Below are 17,243 nucleotides of genomic sequence, written 5' to 3'. Positions count from 1 at the left end.
TATGATTGATTCCGTGATAAACATCATCTGGCGATGTCTGTGTTCTCTGGTTCATACAAATATCATGGGGACCCTCATGTCCCCTCCTGGAGCATGTATATCAAAGAACCAGTACACGACAAAGGAACCAACCAGGGAGATGGGGAGAGATGAATTGTTTTCATTCAGTGCCCGAGAAAACTCACAAGTCCATATACATATTTTTTGCATTCTAACAACATCATCAGGTATGTTTTTGAGGAATTCAGGGGAAATCACTGAGATCAAGAGAGACCCCAGTTGCCTGAACCACAGGGTGATAACTAATAACACTCACATAGCTTGGATGGTTTTCACACAGCTGTCATCATTCCTTCCTTCCTTCCTTCCCACCAGTTATCACTATGCACTGGGGGCTCCTGCCCTCAAGGGGCGCTGTCTACCCCCCTGAATATGCATATATGCAGATGACCATGAGACAATGTTAAAGCAGCAGCCAGTGGGAGGAACTGACTCTACGCTGTGTGCTGTGTGCTGGGTGCTGGAGCTATAAGGTGGGTAATATGCAAACTGAGTGTCCCAGTCTAGGGGCGCATTGATCCCAGGATAACTTCAGCACCACAGAATAGACTGAAAGGATGTTACTATCCCCATTGTATGAAGGGGAAACCATGGTCCTGAGAGGTTAAGTGGCGTCATTTTCAAATGATACTTGTGTAAAAAAAAAAAGCCTCTAAATTCATTTGTCATAATTCTTTCTGCTAAAATAAAACTGAGTTATTAGTTGCCAAATAGCTCCATTAGTCATCTTCAGCTTTTAAATTTAAAAGAAATAAAACAAAAATATGTACTGAATGCCCCATTTTTATAGGACACTGAGCTAAGTATTCGGGGAAGGTTGGAACTAAAATAACAACAACAAAAAACCAAGCTGGAAAGTTGGGCACGGGCGCATCATGTTGTGGGTTGAGAGAGGACAGCGTTTGAAATCATGACACCAAGATGCTTTGGGCGTTTGAGCTGCCACGGATCAGCTGCTGAGCTTCACACAAGACCCTCCCCCTCTGGACATCCCTGTCCCCATGAGTAGAATGAGGGGCTGGACCAGAAGCTTGTTAAGAGCTTTCTAATGCTCAGGACCTTGGAGTTGGCACACGGGCAATCAGGACTGACACCCAGGGCTGCTTGCCGGCATGGTGCACGTCCAGCAGCAGGGCCATTCCACCCCACCCAAGCCTGGTAGAAGCTGAGCCCCCCACTTCCACAGCCCTCGCGTTCACCACACGGGCGCACATCTTACCCAGCCCCGCAGCAGCTCATAGGCCGTGACACCCAGGGACCACCAGTCAACGGGGTAGGAGTACCCGGGGCCTCCGTCCACATACACCTGGAACACTTCCGGGGCTGCCAACGACAGGACAAAAGAACATCACTGCGCATCTCACGTTACACTCCTTGCCTCTTACAGAGAGGACGCAGGGACAGGAAGCCAGCTTTCTGGATGGCAAAGCCAGTACTCCATCTGCTATGCCACGTGGTTTCTGCCCTCCGTAAGCCACAAGGCGCAGGCATCACAGGAGACACTGGTGTGACACCTGGGAGAGAATACAAATGGGGCACCCCAAGTGTGCTGTGCAGGGCGTTCTCTCGGGGAGGGTCAGGGAAAGTCTGGGGAGGAGGAGGGTTTGCCAGAGCATGAATCACGGTCAGCACGGGGAGTAAAGTCGGAGTTCAGAAGAAGAAACTGCACCCCCAAGGGGCTAAGAACCTTGCTAAATGTCATTCTGCTCTGGCACCAACACCAGGTCAGGTGTCCCAACAACTAGGATGCTTAGAGCCCTTTGTGCCTGGTGCCTGTCTCAGGTACAGTTTTATTTTAGCATAGGTGGGATCGAATATGAAATATCCAGGATAAGTAAATGCACAGGGACAGAAGGCAGATCGTGGGTTGCCAGGGACCGGGAGGGAGGATGGGGAGCAACTGCTCACTGGGTTTCCTCTGTGGTGATGAATGTTCTGGAACTAGACAGAGGTGGTGGTTACACAACATTGTGAATGTACTAAATGCCACTCTGTTTGAAAACAGTTCATTTTACGTTATGTGAATTTCACCTCAATAAATAAACAAGTGGAGGGTGGAGGCCCCTGGGTGATGGATCCTTACCCCTCAGGGGGCTGCAGCTGTTCCAGGGTCCCTTGGCCCTGCTGCTTCCTAAGCTAATGGGTGGTGGGTTCATCATTGCCTCACCCCCAACTCACCAGGCCAGGAGTGCATCTCCAGCTCTAATTGCTCATATTGGCTTCCAGGAAAGTCTTGGGAAATGTGAATCATTTCTAGCAAATTAATTTGTAGATGTAATTCCATTTTACAGGTGTCAGAGCAGCCAAACTCTCTTGCAGGGAACCAGGACATGTTGTGTTTAAAGACGTCTCGACTCAATTTTCAGACTGGCATTCAGACGGCGTGGGATCGGGGAGGGCCAGATGAGGCAGATGAGGGCAGACATGGACACTCGAATCTGGGCTCTGGATTGGCAGCTGGACCATTGAACATGACCAGCGGCCAGATCCCAGCTGCCCTCTAGAGACCCTCTCCATTTACTTTGTATTTTATAGCACTTTCACCCAAGGGTTCTCCTTTCCTCTTCACAACAACCCTCAGGGCCATGTTATCATTTGACACATTTTACTGAAGAGGTTCAGAGAGGGACAGAGGTGCACAGGAAGTTACACAGCAGGGGAGTTCAGAGCTGAGGTGCGCCTTATACACTGGTCGGATCCCAGTTTGAAATAAGGTTCGTATCAACATTTGAGTACAGAAACATACTCAGTCTGCACTGGGGAAGATGTGATTGGGAGTTTGAGGAAATGTCCCTTTGGGTAATTTGAGCTTCCCAAAGGAAGCAACATGGTGTGATGGGAAACAGGAAGAAGGTCAGTGGGGCTGGAGCTGAATTAACAAGTTCTATTTGCCTCAGTTTTGTAAAACATGAACAAGAATAAACAGTGTATTCATAGGGTTCTTATGAGGATTAAGGAACAATGCAGGCTGAGAGCTAAGCCCGATGCCTGGCTGGTCTATTGTGAACGTTCCGGGAATCTTGGGCATGGGTTTTATTTACTAGAATTGTCATTCAAACCTCCGCTTCTGATCATGCTCGGCCTCCCCACGGTCCACGCAGTCAGCCTGGGAAGCGTGCTAAACTTCATCCTCCGCAGCCTCATGACCTATCAGTCTACAGACCCGCTGAGTTTGGCATTTCCAGCATCTATCTGTCTGCCCCTTCCTATCGATCCTAAATCAACCTGAATTCAAAGGTGGCAATCATACATGTTCATTAAACATCTAGTGAGAAAATATTTGATTTCCTAGCAGCTCCAGGCACTGAGCTGTGCTATTCTGCATCCCACTGGCAGCCTGAGGCTGAGCTCCAACCCAGAGGGGCTTCCTTCCCTGCACCCCAATCTGTGTACTTGTCCTTCTTCCCTCCGTGCTGAGGGTTCCAGGAGAGAAGCAGACACATCATGCTGGTCTGTGCATGTGTAGATGTAATTCTACAGAACCGGGGCCTTGACAGCTGCTGGCCCAGCCCATGTGCTCAGACAGTGACGGAGGCAGGGACACGCCCAGGAGTGCAGGAGAGGCTGCGTGCCCAGGTGTCCCCATAAATCCTTGTGGTGCCTGGCAGCCCCATGCCCATCTGGAATTCAGGGTAGAGGCAGCAGCTGACCAATTCTGTCCTGGCTGTTGACCAATTCTGTCCTGGCTGTTGTGACCAACCAAGTGACAAATGTCTGCAGCCTGTGACCCCACTCCCAGAGAAGCTGACAGCCTCTCCTCCCTTGCACACTTGGGGCTGATAGAACATAAACAACCTTTATGTCACAATCCATATGCCACCAAAATGGCCGCTTTAGTGGCCTGGATCAGTGCTTAGAGGCGAGGGCATCATATAGGATTAGAGATTGAAGGACAGGTACAAGACACAGACCTGTCACCATCATTTCAGGTATGAATGAGTATGGAAACTACAGTTTGCCAGGTGCTTTGTTAAGGATTTTACACGTATTACTTCTCTTCATCCTCCCAACCGCCCAATAAAACAAGCCTACAATGATCTCCACGTTCCAGATGTGGAGGCAGAGACATGAAGGGGTGTAGTTGGGTGAACAGTGTCCCCAAAAGATATGTCCAAGTACCTGTGAACGGGGCCTTATTTGGAAATAGGGACTTTGCAGATGTAATTAATACAGACGTCAAGATAAAGCCATCCCGGATTCAGGGTGGACCCTTCCTAGATTCAATGGCTGATGCCTTTCTAAGAGAAAGAAGAGGGAGATTTGAGAGAAAGAGAAAGCCGTGGGAGGAGGCAGAGACTAGAGGGATGCGGCCACAAGCCAAGGAAGCCCTGGAGCCCCCGGAGGCTGGAAGAGCAAGGAAGGAGCCTCTCCCACACCTCCGAGGGAGCACGGCTCTGCAGACACCTTGATATTGAACTACTGGCTTCCAGAAGTGTGAGTGAATGAATTTCTGTTGCTCCAAGCCACCACATTTGTGGGACTTTGTTGTGTAGCCCTAGGAAACTAGTAAGAGGGGCTGGGAACTTGCTCCAGGTCATCCAGCTGGGATGGCAGAGCTGGGATTAGCCTCTCTCGGTATCTGATTCCAAAGTCCTTTCTCCTATACTGAGGTGACTTCCAGGGATGATGGACTTACCTGAGGATGGGTCCTGATGAAAGCTTCTACCTTCCTGCCCTCTGTCCCAGAGCCTGGCACTCAGCCAAGTACACGGTAGGCACTTAGTCAATGCATGTCGATTTCACCCTGGCGCTATAGAGCTGGTCCAGCACATTGCTTGCCCGCTTCAGAAGTAGAGACAGCTCACAGCCTAGGAGTGCCAGCATGGCAGAGATGCAGGGTCCTTTGGAAACCGTCTTGTCATGTCCCCTCTGTGTTAGAATTGGTCACCGGGCTTGAGCGGCGAGAGTGGCTTGCCTTGGCCACAACTCACCAACTCAGGGCTCAAGTCAGAACTCCTGGTCCTGACTTCCAGGTTCAGGGGGTTCCCATTATTGGAGCAGTTAGATTCAGCCATCAATGCCGGATGACTCTCCCTCCTCAGCTCCTGTATCCCCTTCCTCCTCTTCGCCAACACATGGCCCTTGTTCAGATCCCCATTCTTTCCTCCTGGTCTCCTGCACTAGCTTCTCCACCAGTCCTCTGGCTTCCAGAGTCTCCTTCTCCAGTCCGTCCTTGCTTCTGGGGGAGTTAGCTTTCTGATATGCAACTCAGACCATGGCAGTACCCTGCCTCAAGGTCTTCCTATCACGATGGCTGTTTCACAATCTGTATTCCCAGGAATGCCACCAGCCATGTTAGGCTCATAGATTTTGGAGGAGAAAGGATTCTGAGGTCAAACATGTCTGGGAAATGACGAGGTTCAATTGCGTTCTTTCTTGTAGATTTCTTAGCGCCTTTAATGACTCAATAGCAAGCATGGTTTGGAAATTTATTAGACTTGATCCTGGAATCTTTTTGATTTTTCAGTGGAACAGTACAAAGTACTAGGGCTGGAAACCCATGTGGCCTAGAGGGTGGTTTAAATTCTGTAGCCCCTCAGCTCCTACCTGTAGATCTTCTAAGCTGTATTACCGCCCAGGGGTTGCCCATGGCCAGCTTGGGCTCCAGCTGCACACGCTGCTTGCTCTTCCTAGAACACCCTGTCTGTCTATCAGTCTCTTTTTCTCTCCCCTAATCCACCAGGTTCTCTCACAAAGGGTGCAGCTTCAGAGTTACCACTTCGAGGAACCGAATACGTACCATTCTGCAGGCTTCTTTACATGTGTCATGTATTCCTCAAAATACATCTCTGCTATTATTATTTTCTTATCATTCCCCTCCCTCCAGACTAGATTAGAGCTTCCTTTTTATCCCCACCTTCCCCAGGCATCTCTTGATTTTTTACATTCCGGCTGCATTTTTGCTTATTTGTCTGCTTCTTGCTAGACTTTAAGCTCCCTGAGGGCAGGGACGGTCATGCTCTCCCTGGCTCCCCAAGTCTTGCCTGGCATGAAGAAGACACGTGGGCAAGGTTTGTTGACTGACCAAATAAATGAATGATCGTATAAAAAAAAAGCAAACACTAGGACAGCCCGCGCTATGTGCCAGGCCCCGTTCTAAGCTCTTGACACACTGCTAATAAAAATAGCTCATCTTTCTGGAGCATCTATCATGCACCAAACTTTGTTTTAAGGGTTTAGCAGGCATTAACTCATTTAATCTTCACAATGACGTGGAATTTGGCTAGCTGCAGCTGAGTCTCACTGAGGAAAGACCAGGATGTTCTGGGCTGATGCTGGCAAGGCTAGGACTGGGGGTTCCCTGGAGCAGAGTGAGTGATGAAGGAACCCTGAAGGGGGAGCCCAGGACAGCAAACGACAAACCAAGCAAATAGCTGAAGTCGGCTATGGTCTTGCCCAGAAAGGATGTCCAGGGCCCAAGGTCTGGGTACGCCTGCAGGGGTGATGGATGAATGAAATTCCCCAAGGTCTTCCAGAAAGAAAAACAACTAAAACTTCTTGCAGTGCCCTGGTGGGGTAAGGGCCAACCCTGAATCTATTTTGAGCCATAGAAAATGCCCACTGTAACCATCATCATCATGCACAAAACAGTCATGCAGAGCTTTCTAAGGCACAAAGATTCCTTCATAATTACCCCCACCCATGCTCAAAGCACCCTAAGCCCCAGATGAAGAAACAGACGCACAGAGAGGTAAAGGGGCAAGTTCAGGGCTGTGGAGACAGCAAGTGGAAGAGCGTGGACGGGAAGGCTGCTCTTACCACTTTCAAGGGGCGCTCAATGCAGCTGTTCCATTATTATCATGAGCAGTGGTTTTCTTTACAACACCAAGAGCTCCATTATTAATGTGGCCATTTGTTGAGCATCTACCATGTGCTAGAAGCTCTTTAAGTTTCTTTACATATATTACTTACTCCTCAGGAAAGCTAACATTTATGGAATACTTTCTACAGTTTCACATGCATTATCTCATTTTATCCTCAGAAGGAACTTGAGAGGCGAGTATGATCATGATCTCCATCTGAGGAAGCCAGGCTTGGAGAGGTGACACAGCTACCGTGGCTCTGAGCCTTATTTGAACCCAGGCCTCCCCCATTCTCTGGGGTCATCCAGAATGACGACCAGATCTTGACCTGTCTCCTTCAAACTCCAGACCTTACACCATCTTTATGTATATGCTGAACATGAAAATAATGTATCATAAAACAGATATACATATACACACACAATATATACTTTATATGTTTTATATGCCAAAATCTCTCCACGGTCAATGCATTAAATCTGTGAATTCAATTGGACCGAAAATCAAGAGTATTTACGAAGGTCCGGGTATTCTAAATTTAGGAAATTAAGGTTTCAACATAGTCCAAAAGAAGAAAAAAACATGTGGTTCGCCATTAACATGCACATTAATAAAAGTGGCTGTTGAATCACATTCCCCAGCAACACCTGTTTCCTTCCCCGCTACATCCCCAGGATCCTTCACGGTGTGCATGCATGTTGCACGCTCCATGGATAGTTCTGAGCCCACAAATGAATACACTGGGGGGAAATCGGGCTCCACGGAAGCTGCTTCCCCAGCACGGCCCAGTGGCGTGGACAGATCAGCCCCACTTCCCACTAACCATTTCTACCAGTAGCTGAGCAATTCTCTCAGTGCAGGTTTTAAATGGAAAGTGAGTCTTGATTCCAAGGGACATCAGAGAATTGGCCTTCCAGAAAAGCAAGAACATGGGGTGTCGTCTGAAAGAGATCACCCCGAGGCCATGTAAATATGCATGTGGTGGGCTTTGCCCCCTATCCTCACCACACAGAGTTTACTTCCTCATTAGACTAAAAATATGGAGAAAAACCACAGAAACCTCCTAAGTTATAATTATTGGTCTGCTGCTTTAGCTCTACGAATATTCCTGAAGGCTTTGATTGCTGCAGTGGAGCGTGACAATGCTATTCAATGTCTAGCTTACAAGCTGACTGGCTTCCAGGATCGGTTTCTACAGGTAATTGCGTCCTTCTGGACTGGGAACATAGAATTACCGCATTTCAGCCTAGACGGGACCTTCAAGGTAATTTCCTTCCTCCCCTACATTTTGTAGGTGAGGAAGCCGAAGCCTATTGGAGGAGTTCCATGGCTTCCAGCCCAGCTGGGACCAGAGCCCAGTTCTCCTGTGCACTGAGCCTTTCTGCGGCTCACACATCCCGGCTGGCAGGATGTGCCAGATCTGGACACCTCCACCTAGAAGCCCCACAGGCATGGCATATTCAATCTGTCCAACCCAAACTCTCCCTCCCCAACTGCCCCTTCTCCTGGGTTCTCAGGCTCTGTCGATGGGCTGCTCAGTTGTGCAAGTCAGAAACGTGGGAGTCTCATGGACCCTGCCCCTCGTCCAGCCTATGTTTTGGATCATGTGATTAATTCTCAAGACTCATCATTTTTCCCTTCCAGAATCTTCCTCTCTTCTCTGGTCCTTTTTCACTCCTGCTTGGACTCATGACAGCTCCTCCCCTACCCCAGCCTGGGGCCCTTTAATCCCACTACACTTACTCCTCAAACACCTTTCTAAGTCAGTAGAATCAGTGGAACGGAGAGACGGAAGGTGTGAGTGTAGTGATTATTCAACCTGAACCTGAACCTGAACCCCAGCTCCCAGGCTTACTGCCGCAGTGGCCTCAGGCAAAATGCCTAACCTCTTATTTGTACCTTGGTTTTCCTCATCTGTAAAAAGGAATAACGATGTCTGCTACATCAAGTTACTGAGAAGAGAAAATGAAGTTCTGTATGTATTTATTGAGCACAAAGTAAGTGCTCAATAAATGCAATCTAACATTGTTGTCATTGTATTATCATTCACATGTTCAAATCACTTAATTAAAATCTTTCCAAATTTTTCTATTTACTGTAGAATAATGGTCGAACTCCTTAGCATGAAAAATTCCTAAAAATAGGTTCCAACCTCCTCATATTTTGGCCACTATCTTTATTATACCCATTGTGCCAACTTTAAAGAATAGGATACACTTTATGTTTAATCTTCTATGACTTGCCTGGTAATCTTTACCTTATTTTTTATACACATGAACTCCTACTCATACTTCAAAACCCAGACCAAATTTTACACCTTCTGTGGAGTGTTATTCAAGTCCCTTCCTGTTTCTCAGTTCCCTTCTTTTCCCCTCTCTTGGCCAAGTACATCAGTGTTCTGGATTCTCACCAAACCCTTGTCGGTTCCTGCCTTGCAGCACTGATCATGCCGTACTGTAATTAAGGATATACATGTCCACCGTTCTCACTGGACTGTGAGCTCTTTGAATAGGGGTATGACTAAGTCAGGGTCAAAACCTCAGGGATTAGCACAAAGCTATATGTGAGTCATTTAGAACAAGGACTGACACAGAGCAAGTTCCAAATAGATGTGAGCTAGTTACTATTATATCAATTCATTATTGAATGGGAAATGAAATGCACACATAAATGAAAGCTCAACTCACAAATGTACATGTTGTACATGTTCCCCAAATGATTCAAGAGCTCCATCATCATTCTTTGATTAGAGTATGTGGAAAAGCTGTGGAAAGCAGAGATGAGCAGGGTGCCTGGCCTCTGTCTGGATCCCTTGGGGGCAATTCATGCTTCTTTGGCTTTTTATCTTGGCAAATGAACTCAGATATTAATCTGAGATGAAATGAATCTGTTGCATCAGTCTGATAATTTCTTTCTATCTGGTGATGCTAGTAGTGTTAATAGTAACAGAAGAGTGGTTTCATTAAGGTGTGTAAGACGCTGCTCAGGTGTAGACCAGTAGGACCTCACCTGTCTGCATGAGAAAAGGAATGGCAGGGAAAGTTTAATTGGCTGAGAAGCTCTGATGAGATACAGAAGTTAATGATGCACCAGTACCAGAAAACTACTTCATGTTAAATGTGTCAGATTAAATTAGTAGATTAAAAAAAAAAAGACCCTTGGAAAGTTTTCAGAGAGAATGATGGAAAGTGCTAACTGAAAGCACAGGGTTAGAATCAAGTGCATTTTACACAGTTAATATGTGACATGGGGGACAAACATCTAAATAGCATGCTAGGCTGATGGAAAAGTTCATTTAGATAGTGCTACACTCTTAAAGGATTCCAAGATCCCTGTTTATCTAAGGCCCATAATGTTCATTAAAATTTCCCACTGTCAAAAGCTTTGGTGGGTACACAGGTACCACATGATCTGGCCCCGCCACGTCTCCAGGCTCACTCTCCTTGCCTACTTCGTTCAGGCCAATCTAGCTTCCTTATGGTTCCTTCGATGTGACAAGCTCCTTTTTGCCTCAGGGTCTAGGCAAAAAGTTGCCATCTCCTGAGTGCTTTTCCACCTGTTGTGCTGAACAACACCTATTCATCCTTTAGAAACTAGCTGAAAGTCACTTCCTCAGCAAAGTTATCCTGACCCCTCCAATCTAATCATCTATCCCATCAGCATCTCTCTTTTTCCACCATAATCCTTAGAAAGACCTCAAACAATTCTACTCTGTTTAAAATGTAGGAGTTGGAAAGAGTGTCACTCCCAGCCTAACAGTGAGAAAAAGCTCGAGCATCTACGAAACCATAACTTTTCTTGAACTCAACTAGTCTGAAATTTAAGGAAAGACGGGTGTCTTCAAGAAGATTTGGGATGTGAAGACTGGCTTACCTTGGGAAGAACATGGGAAGAAAATAGGGCTACCATAGAAGAGAGTAAGGAGACTTAAATTAAGATGCTTAATTTAACTGAATTGCTGAAGGTTGTGTAAGAACTTAAGTGAGAGAATAGAACTATTGTTTGTCCAGATACAAGAGGAATTTGCACTACTCACCGACTCCTCTCTACATACCCTCACTGGGTACTCATGGCAAATGCTGGGCACAAAGTCTTTTCCTTATATGAAAAGGCAAAGGATAGAAAAGCCAAAATAATTTTGAAAAGAAGAAAAAAGTTGAAGGACACTCACTACCTGATCCGAGTATTATTATGAAGTGAAAGGAAAAGTATGAGATTAGTCAAAGCATAAACAAATAGATCAATGGAACAGAATAGAATCCAGAAACAGACCCATACTTTTATGGTCAATTGAGTTTTGATGAAGTTGCAAAGCCAGTGCAATAGAGAAAGAATTGCCTTTTCAACAAATGCTGGATGGAACAATTGGACAGCCCTTGTAAATCAATGAAAATTCACAACATATTCAAAAGTGAACTCAAAATGGACTATAGTTCTAAATGCAAAACCCCAAAGTATAAAACTTCTACAAGAAAACAAGCAGAAAATCTTTGTGAGGGAGGAAAAGATGTTTAGAATGACACCCCGTACATGATCAATAAATGAAAAATAAAAAATTGGACTTCATTTGAATTTAAAACATCTGCTTTTAAAAAGATGCTATTAAGGTAACAAAGACAAGCCACTGACTGGTGAAAATATTTGCAAATATATCTGGTAAAAGACTTATAACCAGAATATATAAAGAATTATCAGAACTTAATAATAAAAAACAGATGACCCAATAAATTAATGGGCAATGATTTGAACAGATACTTCACAGAGAAGTTATGTGGATGGCAAATAAGCAAATGAAACTATATTCAACAGTTTGTCAGTTTCTTAAAAAGTTAAATGTACATTTACATATGACCCAACAATCCCACTTCTATGTAATTATTCTAGAGAAGTAGAAACTTAAGTTTATATACAAACCTGTATGCAAACAGTTTATTTATAATTTTGTAAAACTGGAAACAACTCAAGTGCCGTACAACTGGTGAATGGATAAACCAAATGTGTATATTCATACAAAGGATTTCTACTCAGAAATCAAAAGGAAAGCTACTGATCCACACAACATGGCAAAACCTCGAATGCATTATTCTAAGTAAAAAAGCCAGATTCAAAAGTTTATAGAAATATGACTCTGTTTTTGTGACTTTCTGGAATAGTCAAAACTATAGGGATAGAAAACTGATCACTGGTTGCCAGGAACTGGGATGAGGGAACCTTGGAGGTGATGGAACTGTTTCTCTGTCTTCATTATGGTGGATTAATTTACTGGATTACACTAAAAGAGTGCATTTTACTGCATGAAAGTTGTTCCTCAAAAATAAGCATCTCGAACTATATATTTATCAGTTTGATGATTTGCAAAGTGATTGTCTCCCTCACAAACAGCCAAATTGATGAGGGCAGGAATATTGCCTATTTGTTCACAGATGTGTTTTCAGCCCATAGAACACTGCCTGGCAGGTGGAAGGTGCTCAATAAATCTGTGTTGGATGGATGAATGATGGATGGATGGATAGATGGATGGATGGATGAATGATGGATGGATGGATAGATGGATGGATGGATGGATGAATGGATGGATTGGCAGGTTCTCAGGAAAGATATTGGGCCCTGGAGCCTCACGGGCCTGGGTCTGAATGCTGGCTCTGTCACTTTCTCTGGCACAGGGGTAGCAAACTTTACTCCCTTTAGCCTCCATCATTTCTACAAGGAAAGTACAAGCATGGCCATGGTGCCTCCACAACCACCTGTGTTTGCCCACTGGGGAAAGGAACTCACATCTGGTGAGTACCGACAGGGCACCGGCCCAATGATCCCCCAGGGCACCCCCCCCCCAGCCGACCCAGCTCCTATCGTGAATTAGGATTTGGTTGGGGTCTCTTTCCCCAATTAGACTGCAAACTCCATAAGGCAAGGGAATGTCAGATTTGGCTCTGGGTTCCCAGGGCTTAAGATATACTAAATAGTCTGAATAATGACTACAGCGACAATAATAATATCAGTTACCAGTTTGATGCATCTACACTTGACTTTAGGTTATGTACTTTCCATAGTTACATCATGAAATCCTCACAAACAATCTACTAAGGCAGACTGCATAACCATTAATCCCATTTCTCAGATGAGGACACTGTCGGGTCCCGTGGTTTGACCTTCACCATGCTGGGCAGTTTAAGTGTATTATGTTGGCTAATGGGATTTGCCTAAGTTCACCCAGCCTCTAAGTGGAAGACACCCTAATCACCCCACGCTGAAGCCCACACTTCATTGAGACTCATTTCTTGGAAGCCTGATTGCCCATTTTCTTCTCCAAGGCCACCCATGAGGCCAAGCCCGTGAGTCTCCAGCATTGGCCTTTCCACTGGTTCCGTGGCCCTTATCATGGCATTCAAGACCCTGGTACTTTGGCCTGTTTCGTCTCTCCCTCTCACCTCCTCTTGTTCTACAAGCTATAAAAAGATGGGAGCGCTAGGGTCTCCCAGCCCACCACGCTGCGTCACTCCTCTATGCCTTTGCACGGACTGAAATGGCCTTTCCTTATCCTCACCTGGCAGGTGAGCTCTGAGCACACCCTGAGATTTTAACTCCTCAGATGGTCCCACTCTGGGGAATCCATCTTGACAGGGACCTGCTTAAATCCAGGCCTGCACAGCTCTCTGCCCCACAGGTGTTGTGCCCCTTTGGCCCCAGAGAGCATAACTCACCCCTGTGCCCCGGTGCCTGACTCTGAGTCTCACATCTCTGCAACACGCTGTGTTTGCTGAAAGACCACTCAGCTCTTCATTTCACCTCGGGTGAATAAACTCTGAAGCCCCGGGAGGCTGCTGGAACATTTCTGACTTCTAATCTGGCACGTTTCAGAGAGTTTTTTTTTTTCTCTGTTGGTGAATTCCATCTGCTCTTTTAATGAATGAAAATTCAGTACTATGCAAATATTTCTTCCGGGATCATCCTTCGTGAGCAACCTTTGGGAGCTTACTTGTCAGCCCATTCCCTGAATCCACGTTTGGAACATTCTGGGAACTTGTTATTGGGCCTTTGAACTGAACAGCTCAAGTGAACAAAATCAACAAACCTGCCACTCGATAGCAGGAATTTACAGCCCTGGGAACTGCAGGATGTGACCTGAATGAGAGAGTTTCCCTCTCACCCCCATTTTCCCCACTAACCTCCCACTGCTTGGCACTGCCAACCCCTACAGTCTCTGAAAATATATCCATTTGGTAAATCAGCTGTGCTCTCTAAATCCCATAAAAATCTCTCCTGTGCAATTCGTTCACTAATTCAGGACTGAAGCTCCTTTAATTAGAAGGACACTAGAAGCCCTGAATCCTAGGTACAGCTGGGACAATACACTTTTTTCTTGTCTGAGAAATGTGGCTTTCTGATACAAGAACTCAGTGTCAAAAAGGCACCTTGGTACAGTGGCAAAAGCATGGACTTCTGAAGCAACGTAAGTGCCCATCGACAGATGAATGGATAAAGAAGATGTGGTACATATACATGATGGAATACTATTCAGCCATAAGAACAAATGAAATAATGCCATTTGCAGCAACATGGATGGATCTAGAGATTATCATACTAAGTGAAGTAAGCCAGACAGAGAAAGACAAATATCACATGATGTCACTTATACATGAAATCTAAAAAAATGATACAAATGAAGTTATTCACAAAACAGAAGTAGACTCACAGACATAGAAAACAAACTATGGTTACCAAAGGGAAGGGGGGGGAAGGGATAAGTTAGGAGTTTGGGATTAAAATATACACGCTACTACATATAAAATAAGTAACCAACAAGGACCTATTATATAGTACAGGGAACTCTCCTCAATATCTTGTAATAACCTATAATGGAAGAGAATATAAAAAAAATATATATATATTTATACATATATATACGTATACATATACACACATATATATAAAATGAATCACTTTGCTGTACACCTGAAACTAACCCAACGACTGTAAATCAACTCTATTTCAATAAAAATTTTTTAAAAAAGCACAGACTTCGGACCCAAATAGACATGGCTTCAAATTCTGGCTCCATCACTTGCCAGCTGTGTGACTCTGGGCAGGTTAGCTAACCTCTATGGGCCTCAGGTTACTCATATATAAAATGAAAGAGATGTAGAATCCTCATGTGGATCTTCTGGGGATTAAATGTAATGACAGACATCTGGTAGGGTCAAAATACATGTTGGTTTTCTTCTCCTTTTTGACAGTGGGGACACTGTGGTGAGTGGCCAGCTGGGTCAACCCTGGTCTGCTTTCCCAGAGGCTGAGAGCCAGGACAGAGCTGCGTCAGAGATGAGTGGGAAGTCAGGGCATGAGGCTGAGGTAGCCCAGGAAAGTCTGCTATGAACAGTGGCAAAGCAGGGGCAGAAAGGTCAGGGTTGGGAGAACATTGTCTTGAATTTCTCCAGTGGTCCAGAATCTACTTTCCTAGAGATCAATTTGCTTTTTGGAAATAGCCTCAAGGCAGTGGGAACTAATTTATAGGATTATAGAGGGGGCTCCAATTGGGAGATTCTTCTCTTATGTCACCTCTCTCCTCCATCCTCACTCTGGAGATGATGACTCCTCCGGCCTCTACCTGCCCCTTCTGGCAAAATGCTCCTGGGCTTAGAATCGGTGTTCTTCTCTCCTGTGTCCTCCCTGGGGGATCCTGTCACTGCCGTGGCTTTGCTGCACCTCCGTGCCGGTAACTCCCGATGCACCGATGGAGTCCACATCACTCTCCAGATGCTTGGAGTACATCTGAATGTCTTGAAGTTCCTATGGACCTCACTTGCAAATTCATCCTTCCCACCATCCCACACACCTGCTCCTCCTGCGGTGTTCCCCGCACAGTGATCTTCACTGTAATCCCCTCTACTGCTTGATTCAGAGGCCTGGAGGCAGCCTTATCCCCTCCTTCACGGCCATTCTCCATCTCCATGTCTGATCTCTGTTGAATCTTAAAGCAGGGACCTCCTTGGATAGAACTGCCCCAGCTCTGGATCCTTCTGGAATGGGATTTCAGAAAGATCGTCAACAGTGAAAGCCTTATTAAGGTCCGTATTCAGCATCCCAAGGGGATTCTCTGAAGTGGACAGACCCACTCATTGTATACCCTCTGGTGTTCACACTGACCTGGGTCTGCTCTCACCACCAAGGTCAACCTGGGTAGGTCCCCCGACCTCTCTCAGCCCATTTCCTCAACTCTAAAATGGGAATAAATAATTGCACCTACTTCATGTTTGTGACGATTAAATAAGGTTATGGATGGAATGCCTGGCACACACATAGTAAATACTAAAAAGTATTGTTTTTACCATTATTTATTGCCAAACTTCATTTATGTAATCTATCTAGTAAGTTAAAGATGAAGGACACAAGGAGCCCATTCTGGGGAGACGCTGACATAGTTTCTGAATCTCCACAATCCACATATAAACAATGGCAGAGCAGATAAATCGCTAAACCAAAAACCACGGGCAATATTTACTACAAAGCAAAGTTGTCCCCCCAGACCCCAAACTATAAGCAGGTGGGAACAAACCAGCAACAGTGACAAGTCCACCATGGCAGTGATTTCTGTACAGAAGGAAACAAAGAAAAAAACAACACAGCCTATGATGGACCAGAGGACAGGGAACTCCAAAATAGTGAGCAGACATTGACTGGGAGGCAGAGCTGCCCAGTCTGAGAATAGCAGCTGAAACTGGGAGGGACTTGTCCAGACCCATCTCAGGTGAGTGAAAAGGGCCCTTGGTAAGTTTTGCAGGAGCTGGAGAGTCTGAGACACAAAATCGCTCTAATCAATCCAGCCAGAGCTCTCATCTAGGAAAGATCCCAGGGAGAAACTGTTGGGAGTGAAATCAAAACTGAGCAGGAAGGGAGCCCCTCAGACCAAAGAAAGAGGAGGTCCAGACAGAAGTGGGCAAGGAAATCCCAGGTAGCAAGCTGCCTTGGGATGTGACACGTCACTTAAACAACAGAAGAGGCAAGTCTGTTAGAAAAGCCACCCTGAGCCACACCATCTTATAAAGGTTCAGGAAAACTAATATTACGTGAAAATGAGCAACAGGAAAGTATCAAAGTCAAATTCCATGTCAAGTTATAAGAGAAAGGAGAATAAAGAACAGAACAACATTGTGCAAGGAAAGCACCTCAGAAAAGACAGTGTGGTGGATTGTTTCATAAATGGTTCCCCAATGAATCAGGCTGTCTGGTATCCATGCCCAGTGCAGTCCCCTCCCATGTGGTCCCTGGTCTTCGTCATGTGACTTGCTTTGTCCAGTTGGACATCAGGAAGTGTGAAGCAAGCAGAGGCTTGATAGGCACGTGGGAGTTGGGTTCTCCTTCTTGAAACCGCTGCCACCATGT

At 45.5% G+C, this 17,243-nt stretch overlaps 1 protein-coding gene across 3 annotated transcripts in view; it reads right to left on the bottom strand.

Moving 5' to 3' along the window:
- STK32B (serine/threonine kinase 32B) overlaps nucleotides 1–17,243 on the bottom strand; it is a 349,362-nt gene that overhangs the window by 28,836 nt on the left and 303,283 nt on the right. For all 3 annotated transcript variants that reach the window (XM_007190965.2, XM_007190966.2, XM_007190967.2), the window contains exon 7: nucleotides 1,280–1,383. In XM_007190965.2, coding sequence (XP_007191027.2) covers nucleotides 1,280–1,383 — 104 coding nt within the window. The remainder of the gene's footprint in view (nucleotides 1–1,279; nucleotides 1,384–17,243) is intronic.

This window comes from Balaenoptera acutorostrata, chromosome 5 (assembly GCF_949987535.1).
Source record: "Balaenoptera acutorostrata chromosome 5, mBalAcu1.1, whole genome shotgun sequence".
NCBI classification, from domain to species: domain Eukaryota; kingdom Metazoa; phylum Chordata; class Mammalia; order Artiodactyla; family Balaenopteridae; genus Balaenoptera; species Balaenoptera acutorostrata.
The sequence above is the reverse complement of the archived record's forward strand: the minus strand, read 5'-3'. Positions and strand labels throughout refer to the sequence as shown.